At 37.2% G+C, this 27,568-nt stretch overlaps 1 protein-coding gene and 2 long non-coding RNA genes across 7 annotated transcripts; all 3 read left to right on the top strand.

Annotated features, from left to right (window-relative positions):
* The first annotated feature begins 5,483 nt into the window (after positions 1–5,483).
* Positions 5,484–6,701, top strand: LOC104237035 (uncharacterized). Its single transcript, XR_713545.2, has 2 exons — positions 5,484–5,611; positions 6,175–6,701. It is a non-coding gene; the product is annotated as an uncharacterized lncRNA (long non-coding RNA).
* Positions 6,702–8,355: 1,654 nt separating this feature from the next.
* On the top strand, positions 8,356–12,702 carry LOC104237036 (uncharacterized). 3 transcript variants are annotated; one of them, XM_009791105.2, is made up of 4 exons: positions 8,356–8,404; positions 8,567–8,640; positions 10,545–11,552; positions 11,830–12,702. In XM_009791105.2, exons 3-4 carry the CDS (start codon positions 10,563–10,565, stop codon positions 12,379–12,381), a joined length of 1,542 nt encoding a protein of 513 aa, XP_009789407.1. In that variant the 5' UTR covers positions 8,356–8,404; positions 8,567–8,640; positions 10,545–10,562; the 3' UTR covers positions 12,382–12,702. The 3 variants fall into 3 exon arrangements, with proteins under 3 accessions (XP_009789407.1, XP_070027657.1, XP_009789406.1); XM_070171556.1 differs by lacking the exons at positions 8,356–8,404; positions 8,567–8,640 and adding an exon at positions 8,471–8,566; XM_009791104.2 differs by lacking the exon at positions 8,356–8,404 and having other exon boundaries at positions 8,471–8,640.
* Positions 12,703–15,314: 2,612 nt separating this feature from the next.
* Positions 15,315–27,180, top strand: LOC104237037 (uncharacterized). 3 transcript variants are annotated; one of them, XR_011406691.1, is made up of 3 exons: positions 15,315–15,672; positions 22,209–24,817; positions 26,838–27,180. It is a non-coding gene; the product is annotated as an uncharacterized lncRNA (long non-coding RNA). The 3 variants fall into 3 exon arrangements; XR_011406690.1 differs by having other exon boundaries at positions 18,382–24,817; XR_713546.2 differs by lacking the exon at positions 15,315–15,672 and having other exon boundaries at positions 18,030–24,817.
* Positions 27,181–27,568: the final 388 nt, after the last annotated feature.

Genomic DNA, 27,568 nt, shown 5'->3' with positions numbered 1-27,568 from the left:
ACTATTAGAGCGTATCCACGAGCGGCAGTTTGAGGATCCCCATTTGTGTGTCTTGAGAGACACGGTGCAGCGTGGAGGTGCCAAGAAAGTAACCTTAGATGATGATGGTGTATTGAGATTGCAGGGGCGAGTTTGTGTGCCCAATGTTGATGGGATTCGAGAGTTGATCTTAGCGGAGGCCCACAGTTCTCGGTATTCTATTCACCCGGGCGCTGCGAAGATGTATCAAGATCTGAGGCAGCACTATTGGTGGCGTAAGATGAAGAAAGATATCGTTGCGCACGTGGTTCGGTGTTTGAATTATCAGCAGGTTAAGTACGAGCATTAAAGACCCGGTGGTCTATTTCAGAGGATTGCACTTCCCGAGTGGAAGTGGGAGAGGATTACGATGGATTTCGTTACTGGACTTCCGATGACTCGGAAAAAGTTTGATGCAGTTTGGGTCATTGTTGATAGGCTGACCAAGTCAGCGCATTTTGTTCCTGTTGCAGCCACCTATTCGTCCGAAAGGTTAGCCGAGATTTATATCAGGGAGATTGTTCGCCTTCATGGGGTGCCGCTATCTATCATTTCGGATCGGGGTACGCAGTTTACCTCGCATTTCTGGAGAGCGGTTCAGCGAGAGTTGGGCACCCAGGTTGAGTTGAGTACAACATTTCATCCCCAGACGGACGGTCAGTCCGAGAGGACTATTCAGATTCTTGAGGACATGCTCCGAGCCTGTGTCATTGATTTTGGAGGCTCGTGGGACCAGTTTTTGCCTTTAGCAGAGTTCACTTACAACAACAACTACCAGTCCAGCATTCAGATGGCTCCGTATGAGGCGTTGTATGGTAGGCGATGTCGGTCTCCAGTTGGATGGTTTGAGCCGGGAGAGGCTCGATTATTGGGTACGGATCTGGTTCAGGAGGCCTTGGACAAGGTCAGGATTATTCAGGATAGACTTCGTACAGCTCAGTCCAGACAGAAGAGTTATGCAGACCGCAAGGTCGGAGATGTTGCTTTCATGGTCGATGAGCGGGTATTGCTCCGTGTATCGCCTATGAAGGGCGTGATGAGATTTGGGAAGAAGGGCAAGCTCAGCCCTAGGTTCATCGGTCCATTTGAGATTCTTGATCGTGTGGGAGAGGTGGCTTATAGACTTGCCTTGCCACCTAGCTTGTCAGCTGTGCATCCCGTGTTTCATGTATCTATGCTCCGGAAGTATCGCGGAGATCCATCGCACGTGTTAGATTTCAGCACTGTCCAATTGGACAAGGATCTGTCATATGAGTAGGAGACAGTGGCTATTCTAGACTGGCAGGTTCGACAGTTGAGGTCGAAGAGTTTTCCTTCGGTGCGTGTTCAGTGGAGAGGTCAGCCTCCTGAGGCATCGACCTGGGAGTCCGAGTCCGATATGCGAGGCCGTTATCCTCATTTATTTCCCGACTCAGGTACTTCTTTCTTTTGTCCGTTCGAGGACGAACGGTTGTTTTAGAGGTGGAGAATGTGATGACCCTTCGGGGCCTTGAAAACCTCGCTTTTAGTTGCCTCGATTGGCGTGCACAGTTCGGGCGAGTAGCCGAAAAGTTTTTATGTTAGAATATGTGAATTATGTGAAACATTTGATGAATTTTGGTATTAATATGCATAATGTTGAATTCGGTCAATATTTTGGGTAAACGGACCCGGACCTATGATTCGACGGTCCCGGAGGGTCCGTAGAAAAATATGGGACTTGGGCGTGTGTCCGGAATTAAATTCCGAGGTCCCAAGCCCGAGAAATAAATTTTTGTGTGAAATTATTTTCTGAAATTAATTAAGGAAAATGAAGAAGAAAATTGATCAGAAAACTGTAGTATCGGGCTCGTATTTTGGTTCCGACGCCCGGTACGAGTCTTAAATATGTTTTAAGCACTATCTGTAAAGTTTGGCTAAAAACGGACGTCATATGACGTGTTTCGGACTTAAAATGGGGAATTTGAGTTTTTATGAAAGTTGAAAGAAAATCATGTGTTTGAGGCTTGATCCTATGTATATGATGTTATTTTGGCGATTTGATCGCACGAGTAAGTCCGTAAGATGTTTTTAAGGTTGTGTGCATATTTGGTTTGGAGCCCCGAGGGCTCGGGTGAGTTTTGAATGGGGTCCGGGAGGTCTTGGACTTAGAAAAAAAAAATATACAGGTTCAGATGTTGCAGGCCCAGCGCGGCCGCGGCCATTTCCGCGCGGTCCGCGCTGGCAGCCATTCGGCCGCGGTGCTTTTCTGTGCAGTCCGCGTGGTGGGGTTCAGAGGGTCGACCAGCGCGGCCGCACACCAAATCAGTGCGGTCCGCGCTGGGTGGGTTCAGAGAAAGCCCACTTCTCCCCTTCCTCGGCGCGGCCGCGGTGCATTTCTGTGCGGTCCGCGCCAGCCCCAGAAAAATGTATAAATTCGGGATTTTTAGTCATTTTTTCACTTTTCAAAATCCCAAAACCTAAGAGGCTATTTTCCAAACCACTTTTCTTCTTCAAAACGATTGGTAAGTAATTTCTAACTTAATTTCTTTATTCATTAATATCTTTTAACATAATTTCAACTTCAAATCAAAGATTTTCATGGAGAAAATTGGGTGTTTTGGGTAGAACCTGGGTTTTCTACAAATTGAGAAGTTGGACCTCAATTTGGGGTCTGATTTAAAAACAAATCATATATTTGGATTCATGGGGGAATGGGTAACCGGGTTTTGGTCCGAACCTCGAGTTTCGACCACGTGGGTCCGGGGGTATTTTTGACCTTTTTGGGAAAAACCTTGAAAAATCTATTTTCATGCATTGGGGATGATTCATTTAGTAATTATTAATGTGATTAAGTAACTTATGACTAGATTCGAGCGGATTGGTGGTGGAATCAAGAGGTAAAGCTGTACTAGAAGCGTGAGTTGAGTTTGGAGCATTCGAGGTAAGTGTTTGTTCTAACTTTGGCTTGAGGGAATATGATTAGGATGATATTTGCTACTTGCTAATGTGGAGTACGGTGTATAGTCATGGTGACGATTATCTATGCACCGGAGTCTAGCATGACCGTGAGTCTTGATTGCTTTTAATTCGAATAATGTAACACAAGCTCCTTGTTTATTTGATAAGTTTCATATAATGTGAATGGTTGAGGAAGAATGATTTAAAAGGAGAATGTGTTGTGAACACTCCCTTGCCGGGATGTGTAGACTGATATATATATATTCTCCCTTGTCGGTATATTTTGGGTTATTAGCTGTACCCTTGCCGGGTTAAAGGTATTGAGTTGTTATTCTTCCCTGAAGGGGTCTACTATATGAAGTCAAATATTATATATGTTATTATGGGATCGTGTGGCACGCCGTCCACTTGGTTATTGGCCTCTGTTGCCGGTGACATATTGTGCACTGTGATAAAGATGAATTGGGATCGTGTGGCACGCCGTCCACTTATATATGATATTATGGGATCGTGTGGCACGCCGTCCACTTGGTTATTGGCCTCTGTTGCTGGTGACATATTGTGCACTGTGATAAAGATGAATTGGGATCGTGTGGCACGCCGTCCACTTATATATATGATATTATGGGATCGTGTGGCACGCCGTCCACTTATATATGATATTATGGGATCGTGTGGCACGCCGTCCACTTATATATGATATTATGAGATCGTGTGGCACGCCGTCCACTTATATATGATATTATGGGATCGTGTGGCACCAGAGTCTCTTCTGCTTATTTCCGATATTTCATTTTTTTATCTGTTACTCCCCGATAGCATGTCCCCTCCCAGTTTTACTTTGTATTATCTTGTTATTGTTTCCTTGCACGTGTTGTATATATATATATATATATATCTGTACAGGTTAATTGTGGTAGGTACTGTCTAGCCTCGTCACTACTTCGCCGGGGTTAGGCCAGACACTTACCAACACATGGGGTCGGTTGTGCTGATGCTACACTTTGTGCATTTTTGGTGCATAGATCAGGGAGCAGCTTACGGACCGCAGCAGTAGGACTTCTGGGAGTTATCTTCAGTCCAGGGACTCTCGAGGTAGCCTAGCTGGCGTTCGCAGGCCGAAGTCCCTTTCCATGTTTTTCTTTGTTTGTTTATCTTGTATCAGACAAACATGATGTATTTTCCCTTCAGACATTGATTGTAGTATTCTGTAGTAGTCCGTGAGCTAGTGACACCAGACCTTGGGTAGTGATGTGTATTAAACTTCCGCACTTTGGTTTTCAGTTGCTTTAGATTTAAAGTCTTCCGCTTAGATTTTGTCTCGTTATTATATTGTTTGAAAGAAAGCAGGAAAAGTGTTTTAAATATTTGGCTTGCCTAGCTCCGATAGTAGGCGCCATCACGACACCCGATAATGGAAAATCCGGATCGTGACAAGTGCAAAAGTTGGAAAAAGATGGCCATCACATGCTTGGAAAAAACAATTGGGCAAAAGGGGCAATCTTGGAAAATTTCATATGATGGGCATGCCCTTTTGGTGGATGCGGTTAGTTTTGTGATAAAATTTAACGAAGGAATGATTGTTGCAACACTTTAAATAATATGGGGATAATTTTTGTTTAGTGGGATAAAACAAGAATGTACTCTCACTTTGTGTCATACTTTAAGGATGATTTTTGCCAAAAACTATAACGAAGATTATTTAGGCCTATCCTTTCTTAAGTCGCTAAGATGGAGTTTGTTCAAAATCCAAGAAACCTAATAAAAACATTTCTTGGAGAAAACATAAAATATTTTGAACTAATTTTTCAAATTAATGCGACAATATAGCGGTTTGTAACAGCTGCATTTTTTGTCTACTGGTATCTTATTGTTGGCATAATATCAGTCATAAAACGTAATCACACTTCAAACTTATATTCTTTTACTTATAACTGTGCGAGGGAGGATTAGGTGAAAACCAAATGTAAGACTCTAGAAATAACATAAGAAATATAAATTATTAAATGTGTGATGTTTTCTCAAGATTTGATAATCAAATAAAATGGAAAAGAGTATTAAAAAGAATTATGATGTTTCTTCACCTCGTTTAAGTGTGGCACGAGAAAGAACACAATTGAAAGCATTGTTTTGTGAAAAGATTTAAGTTACATATATACACTTACATGATTAATATTTTTTACACTAGTAATTCAGTTTCATTTGTGATAGCACATCAGTCACCCATTTTTATTAAATTAACATTTAATGTTTATTATAAAGATTTATTTATAATTAACTTATAATTGATTAAATTGTGTAAATATTTTTTACCGAGGATAGACAAATAAAATTTCAAATTGTGTGCACAATATGATAGCACCATGCACTTCTATCTTTTCGAGGTTGCGTAAAAGTGCTCTCTTTTTGTCTATTTGCTTAAACGAGATGGCATTAAATAATCTAAAGAGTAAATTTTGTTTTTTGTTTTTACTACACGAGGACAGTAACATTATGCCACTGGTGCTTCAATTTTTCTACTTATAGTGATCTTCATTTGTCTTAAGAGTCACATCCGAATAATTCGAAGAAATCAGTGTGAGTTTATTTACAGAGTCGGTGAAAAAAGGATAACAAAATATGGAGAGGAAAATTTCTGGTCTTTTGTTTTGCCTTCTCATTTTGTTCGCCTCACGTAAGTCTTTTCTTTTCGCCTTTCTTTTTTATATGAACTGATATTTAGGAACAGATAGAGGAGCAATGCTTATAATCGATCTTACTTTAAAATGCTTATAATCTTTCGATTTTTAGCTCGATTTAAAGACTAAATTTTGATCACACCTTTGGATATCTAACACTTCTAATAGAAGAATTTACGTATAGCTTTATTTTTCAGTTTAAGTTCCGGACACTAACAATGATAGATTTTGAGTTTAAATGATATATACATGGTCAATAAATAGAATTTTTTACACTATCAGGTCACCCCAAAAGACATTTATAGGTAAATCACCTTAAAATGTAACATGATGATGTAAATTATATACAATAACGGTGTATACAACTTAAACTTTAAATTTTTTACACAATATGCATGCTAAATAATTGACTATAATAACATATAACTCTTCATAATAAATTTGATACGATAACAAGAAAAATAGAGTAACAACCATCTATAACTGGTTAAACGTCTGAACTGATAATGTAAAATTTCAGTATATTGTCAGTGTATAAAATTTAAATATATGGTTGCAGAAATGGCAATCCCACAAGTGGAGGGAAGAGTGTGCATCTCGCAAAGCCATAAGTACAAAGGGCCTTGCCTGGGTGACCATAACTGCGCTGAAGTGTGCCGTGGCGAAGGCTTCACCGGCGGGGACTGCATTGGCTGGCAAAGGAAGTGCTTTTGCACTAGGTCTTGTTAATTAATTAAGTGCCATTTTCATGACTCTTAATTAATTAGTTCACTAATCCTTCTCTGCCTTTTGTTTTTGGGAATAAAAAGTTGTAGGTGTTTCAGTGGGCATTATATTTATGGTGTTTGCATTGTAGCGTTCTTAGGGTTTATTTTATTTGGTACGATGATAACATGAGTTGAGCTTAAACAGATTAGTGGGGATTTATGTAGCCAATCTCAATTTATTTGGGACTGAGGCATAGTTATTATTATAGGATTAGTGAGGATTTATATAGCCGATCTCAACTTTGTTTGAATTTGAGGCATACTTATTATTATTGCATTGTACCGTTATTCATTAACTAATTCAAGGACTCTTTCTTTATTTCATTACTTTCAAACAAACAAATAAAAGAAGGACCGTACTAATTAACCTACTAATGGTTGTAGTATGTTAGCACTGTCTTTATTGTATGTTTATGATAAAGATCGGACAATGATCTCACTTTCCTCCTCATATTCAGTTTGACTTATGTTCATTCGCTCTGCGAGCGGAGTGGTATACCGAAAAAAAGCGACTACCAAAGCAGGGCTCGACAAAATTGAAAGTATCATAGTACGTCGTCCTTCCGTGAAATGAAACATTTATGCTGGAGCAAGAACTAGCATGAAAGTCGATCTATTACGACCAATGTGGTTGTTCCTATTTCATTTTCTTCTTCCAAGCCCTTCTTAGAAAGCACTCACTGGAACTCAAATAAGACCTTCTTTTGGTCGAGTGACTTCGTTCCTGGTTTTCCTATTCCCTTCGCTTTCCCAGCCGCTGCCTCTGAGGCCCAAGTACTTTTTTCGTTTGATCAAATGATTGATTTAGATTTGAAATTCCTCGATTTCTCATTTAAGTTACTATTGCCTCTTTTATTACTAGCTTGGGAATGATATTTGCATATTTATAGAGGCGTAACAACAAACATAGAGCCCGAGATTGTTCGGTTTACTTTTACTTGTCCACTTTAGACTTTTCACGTCTCTTATGAAATAATAATTGTAGTATATATCTTATCATATAACCCCTAATAACGATAACATTTCAAAAAGTTCTGGAAAATAAATTTGGAAATAAATAATTAATGTTAAGGGTAAAACAAAAAAAAAGTTGTCTTTCTCTTGATTTGGCAATATGGACAAGTAAAAGCGAAAATATATTTTTAGTATAGTAGACAATTAATTGACATTATGGACAAGTAAAAGCGAAAATGTATTTTTAATATAGTAAACAATTAAAAATAAATGGAGGGAATATATATTATCATTAAAAATAATAAAATATATTTTCGAAGAATTGATTAACATAGAACCTCTTAGTATTTGCAATGGTATCGCATTAACTGCAAAATAGGAAGGTTGAAAAAAAATAACAAATTGAGGGTGCATTAACAAGGACGACCATTGGGTAAAAAAAAAAAGGAATTTAATTCTTCCAAAGGTAACGGTGGAGTTGAGAAAATGGATATGGAGAACGAAGGAAAACCAAATACATGTTAGAAAACGACTATTATCGACCATGGTTTATTAGTGTATAATATCAGAGATTTTCATTTTTACTTAATTACAATGACTGAATATTCAGATGATGTGGACGGAGGGCATAGGCGGAGTATGTGTTCTGATTCGGTTCTAAATTTATTATTTGTACATATTTAATAAATTTTTAATATACTCATATTATTTTGTACAATTGTTATTGAGATCGCCAAACCTACATTCAGCCTTACTAAAGAAATTTGACATTAATAATATATTGAAAAGTTCTTTTTTTTTGGGAAAAAAGGTCCAAATTTATCCATCTACTTTCAAATATTATCTACATATAACCTTCGTTATACTATTCGGCCGAATAGGGATTAAATTTGGCCGAATAGTATAACGGGTGTTAAATGTAGACAATATTCGAAAGTTGGGGGGTAAATTTGGACATTTTCCCTTCTAAGAAACTTGAGGGCTCTCTACTTTTCACATTAACGGTTATAGCTAACTGAATGAAAACAACAGGCGAAAACAAAAGCACACGATCCACAAGATTTGGAGGTATTCAAATGTTATTCCTGAATTCTTTTATCATCTTTTTTTTTTGTTCCAATAAAATTTGTTGTCATTACTTCACATTTTTAATGCCTTTATGTTTGCATTTTAGCTTTTCATGAAAGTAATTTGAGCTCATTTTTGGAATCTGGATGGCTATTTATATAGGTATGAATTGATACCAATTTAATGGATTCCAAGATTTTCACGTCCGATCCAATCTTACAAACGAAAGGCTAGAGGTGATCTCTTTGTTCCTTTCTCTCTATGTGATTGTCACTTCCTATCGCGTGATATTGTAGTCAGTGGCGAAACTAGGAATTTCCTTAAGGTTGTTCAAACCTGAAAGAAGTCGGAAAAAAAATTTCCGACAAAGGTTGTTTAATATATGATATATTAACAGAGGCGGACGTAAGATTTGAAGGTCGTGGGTGCACTTTTGGATTGCATATAGGGTGCCCACTAGTAATATATCACTATTTTCTAAAGATATATATACACATAGAATTTTTGCCAAACTTTACGGGTGACGGTGACCCCTATTTGTATAGCATAGGTCCGCCTCTGAATATATACCTCTAAACCTAATATTTCACCTAATGTACGCAGTATAATTTTTCGACGAAGAGTGTGCAATTGTCACACTTTAAGATATGTAGCTTCGCCCCTGATTGTCCATTACAAATGTTATTTTAGTTTTATGACTTTTTAATAGGAGATTAGCCAAAAATAAGACAGGAGATATTAGAAATAACACGGGATAACTCTGTGTGGACATTTTCTTTTAAGGAGATCATTACCTCCTTCCTTTATGTGCTAGAATAGATGGCTTGATTTAAATGGCGTGATTTTTTTAATGCTTAGTTTGTGATTATTTACAAAATTTTGATGGTGTGGCGTTGGATTCTTTGGTTTATTATGTCTAAACTTGGAAATGCTCAATGTGGATTAATATTTGGTAGTAGAGGCTGATCCAAGATTTAAATTTAATGGGTTCAGCTTTTAAGATTTTCAGAATTGCAGTCACTGTACTGTTAGAATTATAGGTTCAAATCTAATATTATTGAAATTATTATAGTAGGTTTTTACATCTAAATTTATACTTCGTGTCGAAAATTATGGGTTCAGTTGAACCTGTAGCCGAAAGGCTACCTTCGCCCTTGTTGTGTACCACAATTGACAATACTAGTATCACTTTTCTTTCATCTAATGGAGGTAAAATTAATATTCTCACCATGATAAATACCTGAGCAAAGATGTGATGCAATCATAGACGGACCCAGAATTTGAAAGTTACGGGTGCACTTTTGGATTCAACCAAAATCTGATTTGAATATGGGGTGCTCACTACTAATATATCACTATTTTCTAAAGACATACATGTATACATGGAATTTTTGCTGAACTTTACGGGTGCCGATGACCCCCTCTGTATTGCATATGTCCGCCTCTGGATGCAATTGCCTGATTTGAGTTTAAGGAAAATGATTAAAAGGGGAAGAAAACATTGAAGTTCCCATCAAAGAAAACTCTCATATAGCCGTAGCACCGGTTTGGAAGCAAAGGTAGAGCCGGAGTTAAATTTGATGGGTTCAATTTTTATACTTGTTAGCAGTGACCAAATGGTACTTTTGAAATTATGAACTATTTGTTGAAGTTTTAGTGGTTTTGTGCCATTTTAGTTTTATGGCTTATATTTCATCATTCAATTCAGTTATAGCATTTTGTGTATTGCAGCTTTGAGTATTTATCTCAGTTATTTTTCTGTTGGATTAGCCAGTCCATAGCTAGCACTTTCCTTATATTCATTTTCAGTATCTGTGGTTAGTTATCTACCAGCCAAAATCACCTTGTCATGCTTTTGAAGTCTTATTTTTGTTTATGGGGTTTACTTATGTTCATTTTTAGAATCTGTAATATTAGAAGGGGAGTCTTGGCGTAACTGATAAATTTGCTGTCATGTGGACAAGAGGTCATGGGTTTGAGCCGTGGAAACAACCTCTTGCATTAATGTAGGGTAAGATTGCGTACAATAGACCATTGCGGTCCGGCCCTTCCCCGGACCCTGCGCAGCAGAGTTTAGTGCACCGAGCTGCCCTTTTTAGTATCTGTAATATTAATCATAAAATGTCATTTGTGACTGCAGTTTACCGTCTCATTGAACATGTCGGGAGCTTCTTTGGACACGGATCATCCTACAGATGAAGGGAAAATCAAAACAGCAGCACTTGAAGACGTGAAATTGGAGGAGGAAGTCAAATCAGCGACAATTGAGGAAGTGAAAGAGGACGGTCCACTCTTCCAATGTAATCTATGTGATGCAGAAATGGTTCAGAAGGTAGCGGACGAATTCCTTCCAGGATTAGCCTCAGCCTGTATTGACAACACGACTGGCGGTCTATTGAATAGCCCCGCTTCTGTTGCTGTTAATATTAGAAGAGAAATGGTGGACTATCTTGTCCGGAGAAGCGAGATGTTTGTTGCTGAATCTGTTGTCTTAGAAGGTGACGCGGTTACTGAAGTACTGTCGGATAATCCTCATGATATTATATCAGATTTTATTGATGATTTTGGGCAGTCTAAGAGGAATTTTTTCAGCAGAGTATCAGCATGGTTGCTAAGTGAAAGGAGAGAGGAAAGGATAGACGATTTCGTACAAGAAATGGAAGTAAACGGCTTTTGGTTGATGGAAAGGCGGATAGCAGTGGCGCAAACATTGATAAGGAATATTGACTTTAAGGGCAATTACCACTGCAATATGAAGTTTAAATCTGAAGAAGAGGTTTCAGAACATATCGCCATGTGCAGTTTCAGGGAATTGAACTGTGAAAATGAGGGATGTAATGCGCGATTTAGTGCAGCTCAGTTGGAACTGCACGACTCGACTTGTCCTTTTAAAACACTTCAATGTGAGCAGAAATGCCCGGAAACGCTCATGAGGCGCGAAATGGACAGGCATTGTATAACTGTATGTCCAATGAAACTTGTTAACTGCCCTTTCTATCCAGTAGGATGTGTATCTACTATTCCTCAATGCACAACGGACCAACATCGTCTCGAGAATCTGCAGTCGCACTTAATCTGCATCTTAAAACTTATTCACAAGGATGCATCTTTTGAGGCTTTGAAGAAAAGGACTGAACAATTGTTGGAGGTCAGTTATTTTACTGCTGCTTATCTTTGGAACTTAAATCTTCAACGACGCGTAGGAAATGTATAGCTCTTAACGTGGTTGTCAGACCTCTCTATAACAATATCACTATATAACAACCATTCACTATAAAAGCCAAGTTTCTTTTGGAAACAATTTCTGTGCTATGTTATAATATATGTTCTCTATAACAACACTTCGCTATAACAACCAAACAATTCTAGAACAAACGAGGCTGTTATAGAGAGGTTTGACTGTATCTTCTTTTCTTCAAAAACAGGCATCGTCACCTGGACGGCTGGCAACTGCTCGTGATGCAAGATCATTAACTGTCGCGATCAAGAGTATTGACACAAAGCTCGGACCCTTAGAAGTTGAAGAAGATACAGAGGTCAATGCCGAGGGTGCTGAGTTGAACGACGAAAAAGAAGACATCACTGATCTATCTACCAAGAAAAATTGTTCTATGGACTTGTCTCATAATGAAGAGCGGTCTTCTGACTTATCAAAGAGTCAGAATGATTCCACAGCTTCACACAACAAAATAGAGTCAATTGTCAATCCAGAGAATGTCGTGGAACCGACAGTTCAAATGGATTCATCAACTAATGAACACTGTGAGAATGCAGTTAAAAATAGGAGCCCGGGACCTCTAACAGAAAATAAGGTCTCGAAATCACCTGAAAAAAGTGGAGAGTCTCTGAGCACATCCAAAGAACATCAAGATTTCACAACTTCAGCACACAAATTAGAGTCATCCAAAAGTAAAGAGACTCCCAAATCGCCCAAGAAGCATCAGGTCGTACCAGCTTTTGAAGACAAAAAAGAGTGACGCGCCAAAACTAAGGACTTCGCGGAACAAATGAATCTCAGGCAGTGATCAACAATATATTGGCACCTGACTAAGGAAGATTTAAGAGAATCATTGTTGGAAAAGGAAAAGAGCCAAACGGTCCCCTATTAAGAGTGAATGCATGTGTAGCAACCAAATGAAGTAAAGAGAACACAGATTTTCTAAGTGGAAGACTGAGCACCTTCAAAAATAGAAGGTTATTTATTGACAGATATAAAAATTTTCTTGTATAGTTGATAACTAGCTAGTTTTTTGCTTGCTTATTCATTTTCGCATGAGCGTAATTTCATCTTTCCTTCTTTTGTACAAGACAGATTTATGTTTTTTCATTGGCATTCATTTTACTTCCACTCCAATCAAATGCATACCCCTTTTTTCATTCTAGTGAATTTTCTAACACTGCTACTTTGCTATTGCCAATTGGTACATTTTATTTCTCATTATCTGCTGAAAGTGATATCTCCCCTGATAGCTTTACCTAAATACAACTGCATCATTTTGGTGATGTACATACAATGATGTAAAAACTATACACCTATCTTTGTCGAACAATATAACTCTCAAGGCAGGATTGACTAGAAATAGTATACATTGTGCATATTGAGCCATCAACTGGTCAACAAGCACCAAAGCTGCCATTGCTTCCACCATTGGAACAGCCAGAGACGGACCTACCTTTAGGATAGGAGGGTCACCGCCCCCGGTAATTTAGGAAAAAATGTATGTACATATATGTATATATCTTAAATAATAGGTATATATTTTAATTGGTACTCTAAAACTCAAAACTTGGCAGCTGCATTGGTCGATTTGGGGCGGCATAACTTGACCTTTCGTGTGCTGTCTGGGTTTGATTCCCACTCCAACATTTGCTCAAATTTTTATTCGATAGTGGTGCCCCCGCCACTTTTAAATCCTGTGGGATCCAGCCCCATGTTTTAAGGAAGATGTCTTCTTCCTTTGGTAAATTGCCAAAGTTTGCAGATATGGCCAACCGGCCAAATATCTTTCACACTTTAAACATTGAAATTTTTGGTGCTTGCTTGAGTCACTGCTTATATCAGCAAGCCAATTTTCCCCCCATAAATAGGGAAGCATTTCATCAGTTGTATATACACCAAAATCTCAAACAATATATCTGAGTGAGAGAGAGAGCAAGGTATTCCATAGACTATAAGAAAATAGTCTGTGAAGAAAAATAGAGCGTGAGAGATATTGTAGTAAGGTGAAAAAGCAAAAGAGTATTTGTGAGCACGTGATTTTTGCCCTATATGAATTACTCCCATAAATTCAAAACAAAATAATTTCTTTTCATTATTTGCAATTTTTGTGGATTTTGTGGCATTTTCTGATAATGATTTGCATTGGTCTGTGCATTTTTATTTTTGTTTAATTAATGAATAATACAAAAATATGCTGCATCTGCATTTAGGATTTAATTTTACATTTTTTTTAGATTAATTAGTAAATTAGTTTGTTTTATAAGATATGAAAATCACAAAAATAGTTCATTTTGCATTTTAACTCTTTAATTTTGAATTTTATAGTTTTCTCTAAATTTAGGATTTAATTAATTATTGTAAATACTATGATGAGTGATTAATCTAATTGGGTAGGTTAATTTGGTTTTAAAAATTAATTTAGGTTTTATTTTAATTTGAAAAGAAAAAGGATTTGAAATTGAAAAAAAAAGAAAAGAATTTCAATAGGAAGTCTGTTTGGGCCATTTTTATTTAAAATTCCCTAGGCCTAAACAAAGAACACATCCAAACCATGCCCATACCCGACCCACAACCCTTCTGTCCCTAAAACTCAAGAAACGATGTAGTACAAGCGTGAAACTACGTCGTTTCGAGTTCATTAAACCTCAACAAATCATGGTCGTTCGTCTCGTTGTATCCAACGACCCAAAGCATTTCATCATTTTCGTTTAAAATTGTCCTAAAACCTATAGAGACAGTTCAGTTCGAACAGGCCCCTCCTCTCTGTTTACCTCTCTCATCTCTCTCACAGAAACCCTACCCGCCGCCCCTAATTCCACCACCTTAACCTGGCGGCGCCCCCACCTTTCCCCACCAAATCAACACCCTAGTGCCTCCTCGACCTCCTCTTCCCAAGTTTGTGACCAGCTCCCCTCGAATCTGTTTGGAACTCGTCGAATGTTGAATCTGAAACCCGAGCTTTTAAAGCCAAACCCAAACCCGTACATGCAGAGTTGTTCCATGATAAAAAAAAAGTACTTGACGTCATTTAGGAGTCCCAAACCCCAGGTTCGAGTTTCAGTTGGTGAGTCCGTCCTTCATTTCTTGGTCCACCTCTCCTCCTTTTTTGGTCGATTCAATTAAAACTCTGTTAATTGTGCTGTTTGAGAGTTGGTTGTGTTCTTGTGCTCTCCGTTAACTTTTGTTTTCCCAAATTGATTTCTTTAACTACTTTTGATCCATTAAGCACGACTTTGTTAGTATTGTAGACATGTGATTTTTGATCATCTCCAAGATTTTTTATATTTTAGCACGTAAATATTTAATTTAGGCCTAATATAGCTATTTCAACTCATTTTTACTCTTTTACTTTATTTTATTACAAGAAAAATCAAAATTACAAAAATTGTTCCATTAATGTTTTGTAATCATTTTTAATCTTGAAAATACAAAAAAAAATAGTTTAGTTTAACGGTCAGTCTAATTTTAACATTTGTTTTACTTAAGTAGGACTAATTAATAAATGAGATCGTATTTTAATCTCGTTCGCGAGGAAAGAATAAACTTGGGCTCGAGCAACTCATCTTTAGGCCTAATTTTTGGACCTAATCTATAATTACCAAGCCCAATTTCCTAGGCCTATACCCCTAACCTAATCCCTATCCCTATATAATAGTATCTATCACCTAATACCAAAAGGAATCCGCCGTTTTCCATCAGCTCTAAGGAGCTCCCCATAACCCCATTCTGAAAAAGAACAACAAAAGTAATCATGGCTTCTTCATTTTTCATTTCTCAAAAAAAAAAAAAAAACACCACAGAACCCCTCCCTTTGAAGAAACTCTAGCCTTCTTCCTCCTCACCCCTCACTCACGCCATTTCCACAAAAAGACCATGATTTTCGAAATTCAAAAATCCCAGATTTGGGAATTCAAAAGCTAAAGCTATCGAAAAAAAAGAAAGGAGACCGATGGAATTGCTGTTCGCTACTGCTCTGTTGTCCCTGTCCCATTGATTCACCTGTTCAGCCTTTATCTGGTTATTTTGGGATATTTACTTGGCCGTTGAGGTATGACTTTGATTTCATTCATGTAACTCGTTTGATTGGATGATGTAATGCTTAAATCTCATTTTTATAGGTTCTGTTTGTGTGAAAGCTACTTGTGATTTGCATTATGTTTAATATTAAGCTTGAGGAAATTAACTTGTGCGTTCTTCCTCTTTACGGATATTGGCTATTTCATTATCTTTTCTTTTATATGTTGTTCTATGAGAATGCTAATTTGTGTAGTTATTAAATGGTAGTAAGTCTTCTACGTTGAAAATAGCTAGATCTTAATGGGTTATGTTTTTGTTTTATTAATATTTTATTATTTTACTTTATGAGTCGTTCTAGTTGGAATTGGAAAATTGATATGGTAGAGTTAAGTTCATATATGTCTTGTTAGCGATTTATTTAGTATTAATGGGTTTGGGATTAACTGTAGATGAAATGTTTCAGTAAAGTAAGTAGAGAAGTTGCTTTCCTTCTTCATTGGACAATAATGAGAATGAATCATTTTAAGTTAAGTTGGTCCTACTTGTAGCTAGTTTATTTTTCATGTCTTTAAATAATTATACTTTAAAATAATAGGAACATTATCAAGCCCTTAACACAAAAATAAATATCCACAATCTTATAGCCTTCACAATAATCTCAAAGATTAGGAAAATAATTCAAGTGCGTAGTTGCTTTAGGCGCGCTATTTAAATTAATTTCCTTAAACTCGGGTGTGCATTTCATGTGACCCAAATCCAAATCTCAACAACGTTAACTAAAATGTGTCGTGGACCGCGGGTCCATTTCATGTGGCGTAGTTCAAAGACGTGTTTTAGATAACGTTGAATCTTTTTAAAATTAATTAAAAGTAGTTCATAATTTAAAATTATACCATAGGCTAAAACATGTTTTAAGATCAGATAATATGCCAATTATGATAGTTTAAGCGACCGTGCTAGAACCACGAAATCCGGGGGTGCCTAACACCTTCCCCGGGTTAACAAAATTCCTTACTCAGAATTTCTAGTTCGCAGACTTCAAAAGGAAAGTCGAAATCTTCCTCGATTTGGGATTTAAAAATAAACCGGTGATTTGGGACACCAAAAAACAAACTATCCCAAGTGGCGACTCTGAACAAAAAATGAATAATTAATCCCATTTCGAATAATGTCACTTAAATTGAAAAAACTCCCTTATACTACCTTCGGGTGTGTAAAAAGGAGGTGTGACAGCTCTTGCGACTCTGCTGGGGATCGAACCCAGAATCTCTAGTTCAGGGTTCAAGAATTCGAGCTTAGATGAATTGTTATAGTTGGCTTTATTCATTATCTGATTTTGTTACATGTTTGGACCTAATGGACTAAGTGTTGCTTTTACCGCTTTGATATTCTATGAACTGTATATAAATTGCTACGAAACCCTTCCTCTCTCTAAGTCTTCTAAATCATGGAGGAGTGTGCACTTCGTGTGACTTCTCTTCTGTTAGAGTCATATCCCAAATTTTAGAACGAGGTTCGGACAAGTTGCAAAGCCGGTGAAGCTTCTTTTTTCCCGGTACGTTGCCCCACCTCGGCTCAAGTTGTCCGCTCGGGTAAGCCAAGTCTAGAACAAATAAACCCAGGTTTTTAAACCTAGTATAACATAGCCTCATGCCGGATCCCTAGTAGGAACGCTTGTTTGCATCATGTACATTTTGACTTTGGAGACTCAACATAGGGGTTGAGTCCGTCTAGGACATGTGTACCCAAAAATCAAAAGACCATCTTGATGCATCTTACGTGCTACTTGCGTATCTGTTTGTTTCGGCTTGCATGTTGACTGGCTTCTAGAATAGGGAAAGAAAATGAAAAAAAGAAAATAAAAAAAAGAGGAGAAATAAGAAAAAAGAAACAAAAAGTGAGAGGTAGGTATTTAGAAAATTCTGAAAATCTGGAAAAAAAAGTCATTTCAAAACGAGCCAAAATTTTCAAGTGTCATGTTTTCCTGTTCCGTCAAAACTGGGCGAACTACGCGGGCCTGATTCTCACAGGATGTGAGATACGTAGGCAAACCTCATCGGTTCCGGCCCATAATTTTCAAAAAATCCAAAAATATTTTCCTTTACTTCCTCTCTAGAAAAGTCTTTTTTTTGGGAACCCAATTTTTAAAAAATCCAAAAATAGTTTCCATTACTTGCTTCTTTAGAAAGCCTTTCTTTTAGACCCTAATTGTTTTTAAAAAAATATACAAAAATATTTTCTTTTAATTTCTTCCAAAAATCCAAAAATATTTTCATTCTTCTTTCAAAATTGAAAAGAAAATTCAAAATTCAAAAATATTTTTTTAGAAGCATTTCTTTCATAAATTCAAAATAAAATTCCAAAAATATTTTCTTTCTTCTTTAGAAGTTTTTCTTTCAAAATTCCAGGAAAAATTCGAAAAAAAAAATCTTTCTTCTTTAGAAGTCTTTCTTTGCAAAAATGCTGAAGTAAAATCAAAATCGAAAAATGTTCCCTTTCTTCTCTATAAGTCTTTCTTTCGAAAAATAAAATAGAAAATTCAAAAAAAAAATTTAGTTTATTTACTTTATTCATGATCTTCCCGAACTACGCAAGATCTGATTCATGTTTCCACATGATACATAGGCAACCCACATCAGGTTCGATCACCATTAAAAAGAAATGAAAAAAAAGAAAAAATGTTTATAATAATAAGGACTGACTGAGTCCATTCTAACATGTTTTGTTTTGAATTATGAAGAAAGTTGAGGTGGTCGGTTTGTGGTAAGCGGACAACACAAGATCCAAGGAAAAATGATAGCTGACATCGAAGCTGTTACAAGTGCTCAAGAGACTCAGGGTTAGAGGGTTCGACAAGAGTCTACTGTGTTTGAGGAAAATAGAATACTGAAACAACAAATGACCAAAATGTGTCAAGCATGGGCCAATGGCCAAGGGCAGCTTTGTCATGAGTCAGAATTTGCTACACAGCAAGAGCAGTACCACTCTCCTGAGTACCACTCGTACTCGTTTGATCTTCCTGCAAATATTGAGAAGCTTGCCCGAAAGATGGTACAGGAAGAAATGACCCAAAGAGTGAAAAGCTTAGAACAACGGTTGAAAAACATGCAAGGGTTGGCAGGTCAAAAGAGTGTTGCCTTCAAAGATCTATGTATGTTCCCCGATGTCCACTTGCCGCCTGGTTTCAAGACTCCCAAATTTGAAACGTATGATGGACATGGAGATCCCATAGCCCACCTGAAAATGTATTGCAATCAACTGAGAGATGCGGGAAGAAATGAAGAATTGTTGATGGCTTATTTTAGGGAAAGCCTTACGGGAGTAGCCCCCGAATGGTTTATGGATCAAGACACGTTTCGCTGGTATGTCTGGGATGACATGGCATAGGCCTTTGTCAAACAGTTCCAATACAACATTGACATTGCCCCAGACCGCAATTCCCTTTCAAACTTGAAGACGAAACCATCTGAAAGTTTCAAGGAATATGCCATTAAATGGAGAGAGCAAGCAGCTAGAGTTAAGCCACCCATGGACGACCACGAGCTAATCACTGTCTTCCTTCACGCTTAAGAGCCAGATTATTTTCAAAACATGATGTCCGTAGTAGGCAAATCCTTCTCGGAAGCAATCAAAATGGGAGAAATGGTAGAGAATAGTCTTAAGACAGGCAAAATTATAAGTCAAGCAGTTTTTATAGCCGCAACTCAGGCTGTCCGGGTTGAGTCTGATAATTTTAGCGACACAAATGAGAAGGTTGAAGAAATTATGATGACATCAGGGTTGATAAGAGGTCCCAGGAGAACATATCGAAGGTATGAGCAACCTCCTCAAGTTTTCCATGACTCCCCTGAGCAGTATTATCCACCTCAAAACCCACAATACTCTGTCGCTCCGCATCAGTATGTTGTCCAGCCACCAAAACACCCCAGAAGGCGAGCACGAGCATCACAAAATCTCCACCAGCTTCCACAAAATTTTCAGGTACCCTATAACCCACATCCAAGCCAGAGGTATAGAGAGGAACAAAAATCGAAAGATAATTTTACACCAATAGGAGAGTCCTATGCAAGCTTGTTTGAGAAATTAAAGCATTATGACATGATTGCACCTATTCCTCCAAATCATATGGACCCACGTGCAAAAATCTTTGACCCTTCTAAAAGGTGTGAATACCATTCCAATGCCCAGGGGCACAATGTTGAAATCTGTCGGGATTTGAAAAGAGAAATAGAAAGGATGATCCAAGAAAACCTAATTGTGATCCAAGACTGTGACACCCAGAATATCGCACAGAATCCTTTACCCGCACATGATGATGTACACTTTGTGGGGATGACGCGTGGTGACAGGGAGTATGAGAATCCTCTTGGGAATTTGCTAACTGAAATTAATGATTTTGAAATTGGAAGGCTCTGCTGATTCTGATGAGCAAATTTGTGGCTAAATATCAAGCCTAGTAATTGAAAAGTCATTCCCTCCTCACTAGGAAGGAATCTTGGTAGCTTGTTTTGATGTTTTTCTATTATCTGGGTTATTTCAGGGTTGTGATCTAGATTTTATTTGTTTTATTGAGTCAAATCCTTCTATCCCTCCATTCTATTTGTGTGAGTCTTGTCTGTCTGTTCTGTTGCTATTTTCATTATTCGGGTTATTTTAGGGTTGTAACTTGTATTTTAGGTTGCTTGTTTAGTTGTAAAACCCTTTCATCCTTTACTCAATAAAATACAATTTGTCCTTTTGTGTCATTCTGTTCCTAGTTCTTTTCTTGCTAGTTCTAATGACATGACATGCATGGGGAAATTTTGGCCAGATCTTAGGAACTGATTTAATCTAGAATTGGATAACTAAAAAAATACTTTTGAGGATGAATAAAGAGTTGGAATACTTTGGAACTAAGGTCGAGTAAAATTCACCTTCAAAGCATTGTGAAGATCGGGCTTGAGGATGTTTAATCAATTGATGTTTGTTGGAAAGTTTGGCACTAAGGGATGAGAACTGTCTTGTGACCACGACACACCAAGAAGACAAACATGTTCGTCAATGCTGTGATCGCGAAAAGATACCATGTTTGATGTTCTTGAGGTTGGGAGGCCCTTTTTCTGCTACCCAAATACTTCATATCCTTTGCCACCCCTTTTAAGCATGTGTTATTTTTCTTTGACTACCCTCTTTTGGAATCAAGTTTATTGTAAAAAAAAAAATCCATGTCCCAAGAGTACAAACTGGGGCAATTCTTAGAAAGTTCAGAAAAAAAAAGAATTATCAAAGGTCCATGCCCTCAAAAATAGAAGCTGGGGCAAACAAAAAAAAAGAAAAAAAAAGAAAAAAGGAAAAGAGAAACAGAAAGAAAGATGAAAAATAGTTTAGGTCAGATGTTTGAACTACGTTAGACCTGATTCCTTTAAAATAAGGATACGTAGGCAGCCTCACGATTCAGTCCAACCAAATAAGAATTTAGAAGAAAAAGAAAAAAAATAGAAAAAATAAAAAAATCCAAAAACCCCCAGCATCTGAAACTGGGGCAAAGATTTAATTTCATTTTTGAAGAGTCAATTTCAAGAGTTGTAAGTCTGCAACCCCTCATTTTGAGTTTATTTTGAGCCTTTATGCCGACCTTTCTTTCCAACCCTATTCAAAAACCTTCCAAATAAAGACCTCCCAATATGCCTTCAAGAATGCCAAGAGACGCATGCAATGAGCGATAGTTGTCATACAACGTAGAACATCGTCGAGTTGCTCGCAAAAAAAAGGGAAAGAAAAAGAAAAATGAGAGTCTTATTAGTGAAAACCTTCACGGGCACAGTAAGACGACGGTAAGTAGAGATGAATAAATGAGAGAGGCTTGTTGGTGAAAATTTCTCGGGGCACCATTAGTCGAAAGTAAGTCGTGAAGCTGATGCAAAGGATTGGCATGGATAGGCCTGACTTCAAAGATCATAAGAATGGTAAAAGTGAAGATTTGGTCAGTTTGATAGATCGGCTGTTAAGTCCAAAATGCATGTCATGATCATTAAGGCTAGTTATTGAAAAAAAAGAAAAAAACATTCTTCCTTCCGTCTTTCCGACAGGGGCATTTCTTGTTAATACTTATTTTTTTTGCACCATTGTGTCCTTCACTCTGAGTCAGTCCTTGTCAAAACAAGCAAGAAAAGATCTCAAAACCGCTACCAGCTTTTCAGTTGCACAAAGTGAATTTGGCCAGCACACTCAGTTATTACTGTCAACATGCCTTGAGGATTCATGCAAAGGCTCCCCCTAAAGACTCTTGTCAGCCTACTTGGCGCAAACAAAGATAACTGATGATTCTCTCCGACAGACAAATTGCTCAAAAGTAGGAAGTCATTCAAGATATCGGAAAATGTCACCTAAGCAAAGATCTTCAATTGGGATAAGGTTGTTTGAGATGCAAATACAAATGGTACTGGTGTGAAACAATCAGAGTTAGTGCAGAACAAAAGTCTTTTGAGACCGACTCAAGCTGATTGAGCAGAAGCCAACTGCCCAAGACTCAAGGCCACAAACCGACCACCATTTTCAAACTGACAAATTTTTCTTTGTATGAAACAGGAACAAAGCGGTGCAAGGAAAGTGATTCAAAAAGAAGAAAATGAAAAAAACAACAAAAAAAGAGAAGAAAAAGAAAAGACGAGAAGAGCCGACAAAGGGAAGTTTCTCAAATCTTTGCCTTTATTTGTCTTGCTATTGTGCATAAAATCTTGACATTGATCTTCACATTTTTCCTCCTAGGATAAAAATTCCTAGTCTGATGAATTTTCCTCCCAATATAAATCTTAGTCTGATGAATTTTTCTCCTAAAATAGAAAACCTAGTCTGATGAATTTTGTCCTAGGATATAAATCTTAGTCTGACGAATCTTTCTCCTAAGATAACAAATTAGAAGACCTAGTCTGATGACTTTTCTCCTAGGATAAAAATCTTAGTTTGATGAATTTTTCTCCTAAGATAGAAGACCTAATCTGATGAACTTTCTCCTAGGATCAAAATCTTAGTCTGATGAATCTTTCTCCTAAGATAAGAAAAGAGACCTAGTCTGATGAATTTTCTCCTAGGATTAACGTCTTAGTCTGATGAATCTTTCTCCTAAGATAAGAAAAGAGACCTAGTCTGACGAACTTTCTCCTAGGGTAAACGTCTTAGTCGGATGAATCTTTCTCCTAAGATAAGAAAAGAGACCTAGTCTGACGAACTTTCTCCTAGGGTAAACGTCTTAGTCGGATGAATCTTTCTCCTAAGATAGAAAACCTAGTCTGACGAATTTTCTCCTAGGATATTTTGAAAAAAAGAAGTCTGAATTTGCAAAAAGAGAGGGGTCAATTTTTATTTTTCTTAAGTTATCAATGTTTAGTTTTCTTGAAATCAGGGGTCCCCCTGGAAATTAGGGTCAGTCTTTACTTTAGTCAAGCTTAGTTTATAGTTTTCTGCAAGCTCAATCACTTTTAGGAGACGTACATCCTAGTATAGTCTTTAGTTTACTCATCATCGCATCAATAGTATAAGTGGTTTACAATACTGCTAACAACTCACAAATCTTCCTAGTGCAAACTGGGGCAGAAAATTTTATTTGTTTTGTTGGTTTTGATTGCAGGCACCCACATGGAAAACAAGGGAACACAGAAAGTTTCAGCAATCAGGCGCCCACCTGGAGAACAAGGGAAAACGGTTCCAGTTTCGAAGGAAGACAGGTCAAGTTCAGCAATCAGGAGCTCACCTAGAGAACAAGGGAAGATAGTTCAAGTTTCAAGAAAAAGCAGTTTCGAAGGAAGACAGTTCAAGTTTCAAGGGAAAACAGTTCGAGTTTCAAGAGAAAACAGTTCAAGTTTCAAAGGAAGTCAGTTCAAGTTCAGCAATCAGGCGCCCACCTGGAAAAAAGGGAATTCAATTCAGAATGCAATTTAGGTCAGCAACAAAAGAAGCTCGCGTCAAGAATGTGAGTCAGCAGTCCGAGATGATCAACAGAAGTTTGTCACAATCCAGAACCAACCAAGACTCAAGATCAAATTTCAGAAGACTCATAGATTGGAATCTTGTAACTCGTAGCTGATAGGCGTAGTTAGTCTTTTTCATTTTTGATTTTGATATAATAACGGGACCGCAGACCGGAACCTCGATGGAACGACACCTCGACTGGCTCTCCACCTCGGCATACTCCATCATCTCACTCACTTCTGAACTACATGTGGCCTGATTCCTTTATAGCCAAGGATATGTAGGCAGCTCAGAGACCAGGGCTCGGTCAAATTCTCATTTCTCTTAATTTTTGGTCCCTGTAAATAAGGATCGGGTCAAAAAACCTGTCTAGTCGTTCTTTGTCTGAAAACTCTTTGCGTTTCCAGTCAAAGAGGGGCAGCTGTAGACATGCGATTTTTGATCCTCCCCAAGATGTTTTATATTTTAGCACGTAAATATTTAATTTAGGCCTAATATAGCTATTTTAACTCATTTTTACTCTTTTACTTTATTTTATTACAAGAAAAATCAAAAATATAAAAATTGTTCCATTAATATTTTGTAGTCATTTTTAATCTTGAAAATACAAAAAAAAAATAGTTTATTTTAACGGCCAGTCTAATTTAACATTTGTTTTACTTAAGTAGGACTAATTAATAAATGAGATCGTATTTTAATCTCGTTCGCAAGGAAAGAATAAAACTTGGGCTTGAGCAACCCATCTTTAGGCCTAATTTTTGGACCTAATCTATAATTACCAAGCCCATATTTTCTAGGTCCATACCCTAACCTAATCCCTACCCCTATATAATAGTATCTAACACCTAATACCAAAAGGAATCCGCCGTTTTCCATCAGCTCTAAGGAGCTCCCCATAACCCCATTCTGCAAAAAGAACAACAAAAGTAATCATGACTTCTTCATTTTTCATTTCTCAAAAAAAAAAAAAAAACACCACAGAACCCCTTCTTTTGAAGAAACTCTAGCCTTCTTCCTCCTCACCCCTCACTCACGCCATTTCCACAAAAAGACCATGATTTTCGAAATTCAAAAATCCCAGATTTGGGAATTCAAAAGCTAAAGCTAGCGAAAAAAAAGAAAGGAGACCGATGGAATTGCTGTTCGCTACTGCTCTGTTGTCCCTGTCCTATTGATTCACATGTTCAGCCTTTATCTGATTATTTTGGGATATTTACTTGGCTGTTGAGGTATGACTTTAATTTCATTCATGTAACTAGTTTGATTGGATGATGTAATGCTTGAATCTCATTTTTATAGGTTCTGTTTGTTTGAAAGCTGCTTGTGATTTGCATTATGTTTAATATTAAGCTTGAGGAAATTAACTTGTGCGTTCTTCCTCTTTACGGATATTGGCTATTTCATTATCTTTTCTTTTATATGTTGTTCTATGAGAATGCTAATTTGTATAGTTATTAAACGGTAGTAAGTCTTCTACGTTGAAAATAGCTAGATCTTAATGGGTCATGTTTTTGTTTCATTAATATTTTATTATTTTACTTTATGAACTATTCTAGTTGGAATTGGAAAATTGATATGGTAAAGTTAAGTTCATATGTGTCTTGTCATCAATTTCTTTAGTATTAATGGGTTTGGGATTAACTGTAGATGAAATGTTTCAGTAAAGTAAGTAGAGAATTTGCTTTCCTTCTTCTTTGGACGATAATGAGAATGAATCATTTTAAGTTAAGTTGGTCCTACTTGTAGCTAGTTTATTTTTCATGTCTTTAAATAATTATACTTTACAATAATAGGAACATTATCAAGCCCTTAACACAAAAATAAACATCCACAATCTTATAGCCTTCACAATAATCTCAAAGATTAGGAAAATAATTCAAGTGCGTAGTTGCTTTAGGCGCGCTATTTAAATTAATTTCTTTAAACTCGGGTGTGCATTTCATGTGACCCAAATCCAAATCTCAACAACATTAAATAAAATGTGTCGTGGACCGCGGGTGCATTTCATGTGGCGTGTTTTAGATAACGTTGAATCTTTCTAAAATTAATTAAAAGTAGTTAATAATTTAAAATTATACCATAGGATAAAACATGTTTTAAGATCAGATAATAGGCCAATTATGATAGTTTAAGCGACCGTGCTAGAACCACGGAATCCAGGGGTGCCTAACACCTTCCCCCGGGTTAACAGAATTCCTTACTCAGAATTTCTGGTTCGCAGACTTCAAAAGGAAAGTCGAAATCTTCCTCGATTTGGGATTTAAAAATAAACCGGTGACTTGGGACACCAAAAAACAAACCATCCCAAGTGGCGACTCTGAACAAAAAATGAATAATTAATCCCATTTCGATTAATGTCACTTAAATTGGAAAAACTCTCTTATACTACCTTCGTGTGTGTAAAAAGGAGGTGTGACAAGTATCTTTGTTTAATTATTCCAAACCCGCTTAGGGTTGATTTTGCTGTGTCAACCTTGTTATTAATGATCTTGTTACTTTTAATTCATAATTGTCAAGGTAATAGTCAGCGCAGAGTCAAATTGTTTACTCGTGTTGTTGGGGCTTTTTGGTCAGAATTTGAGTTTCTGAATGTTCATTGGGACTGATTTGGAACCAGCCTTGAGCTTTTGAGTCATTTCTGACCCAATTCAAGATGCCCGGTTGTTTTGCGCCCAAGTTTGTTTGGTTAGCAAGGTAATTAACAGGGTTTAAAAGGGTAAATTGAGAAATCTAGGTAAAGAATCTCTCTATAACTGAAATAGGAAGCTTCCCAGAAGCTGTCATTAGGACTTAACCGAAAATCTGATAGTTGCCTAGGGATATCTAAGCTATATTGCAAATGTAAAAAGGATCTAATTGCAAAAGTTGAATTCTTTTAGGCTGACCTAATGTCTTGCCTATAAAGGCATCAAGACTTGCTATTCAAGTCAGATTTCAAAGAAAAATACTCCTTGAGAAAAGCTAAAAGGGCAGAATACTTTTAGGTGTTGAAGTGCCTGCATTTCATTGTTAAAAAACCCATTAAATTTCTGCAGAATAGTTAAAAATTCATTCTAGCTGCATTTCTGGTTAAAAAAAATGGCTTGAGCTTTTGGTTTAAAGTTGATTTTGGACTTCCTTTACTGTTCCATTGAAAAAGCTTTTTGGTTGACTGTGGAAGATTTACTGTTTCATTGGTGTTGTTGGTTCTGGGCTGACCACTATTGCTTGCTGCCGATCTCTCAATCTCTTATTTCTTTTGCTTCCCAGGTACTTCCTTAGCCCATGAATAATGAGTGATTGTTGAACATGTGAATCGGGTGGAATACTAATTGAACGCAGGTTGCATTTGAACTTAGCTTCCCCTGTTCCTCCTACTACTTTAATCTTCTGTAGTAGATATGTAGTTTTAGATGTTATCTAAGCTATCACTTGCACATTTGATGCTGTGTATGTATGATTAATTGGACAATGTGTGCCATGGGATCACTGTAATAGATTGTCAATTATACCATAATCAATAGTGTAATAGTATGTCGTTTCACCTGCGGAATTGTTCTCTTAAAACCAGTTTGTGATTGATTGTTGAACTTACATAAGTTAGTTTGTTCTAGTTGTGCATTCCGATAGTATCCTGTTAGTATAAGGTTCTGGTACCTTTGATTAAGAATTTCAAATTCAATTTATTGTTTTGTTTAACTGCAGCAAGCTGTTAAATCATGATAGTCTTGGATATTTTTGGTTGACGCCATATTTTCCTTGTCATCAGTTTGGGGTTAGCATGGGCATGCAACAGGCAGTACATCGAGATGGGCCTCTTGGGCCTGTTATGCTACATTGCCGTTTCTTTGGCATATTCCTGGGCCCTTCATGTATTGTGTATCTAGTCGGGCCTGGCCTGTTTGAGGATATAAGGCTTGCTGTTGGCCTTAGTCTTATCAAATAGTCAAGGTATCAGTTTTTAATATCAGCCCACTAAGTATTAAGCTCATTGAACCTTA

Source organism: Nicotiana sylvestris, chromosome 4 (genome assembly GCF_000393655.2).
Source record: "Nicotiana sylvestris chromosome 4, ASM39365v2, whole genome shotgun sequence".
Taxonomy (NCBI): domain Eukaryota; kingdom Viridiplantae; phylum Streptophyta; class Magnoliopsida; order Solanales; family Solanaceae; genus Nicotiana; species Nicotiana sylvestris.
Note: the sequence above shows the minus strand (reverse complement) of the source record. Positions and strands in the feature narration are given on the sequence as shown.

Bases quoted from the DNA above. Each gene is read 5' to 3' on its own strand.
- LOC104237036 (XM_009791105.2), top strand. From the start codon at position 10,563: ATGTCGGGAGCTTCTTTGGACACGGATCATCCTACAGATGAAGGGAAA. The intron at 11,553-11,829 runs GTCAGTTATTTT...CTTCAAAAACAG, and splicing joins GGACTGAACAATTGTTGGAG to GCATCGTCACCTGGACGGCT.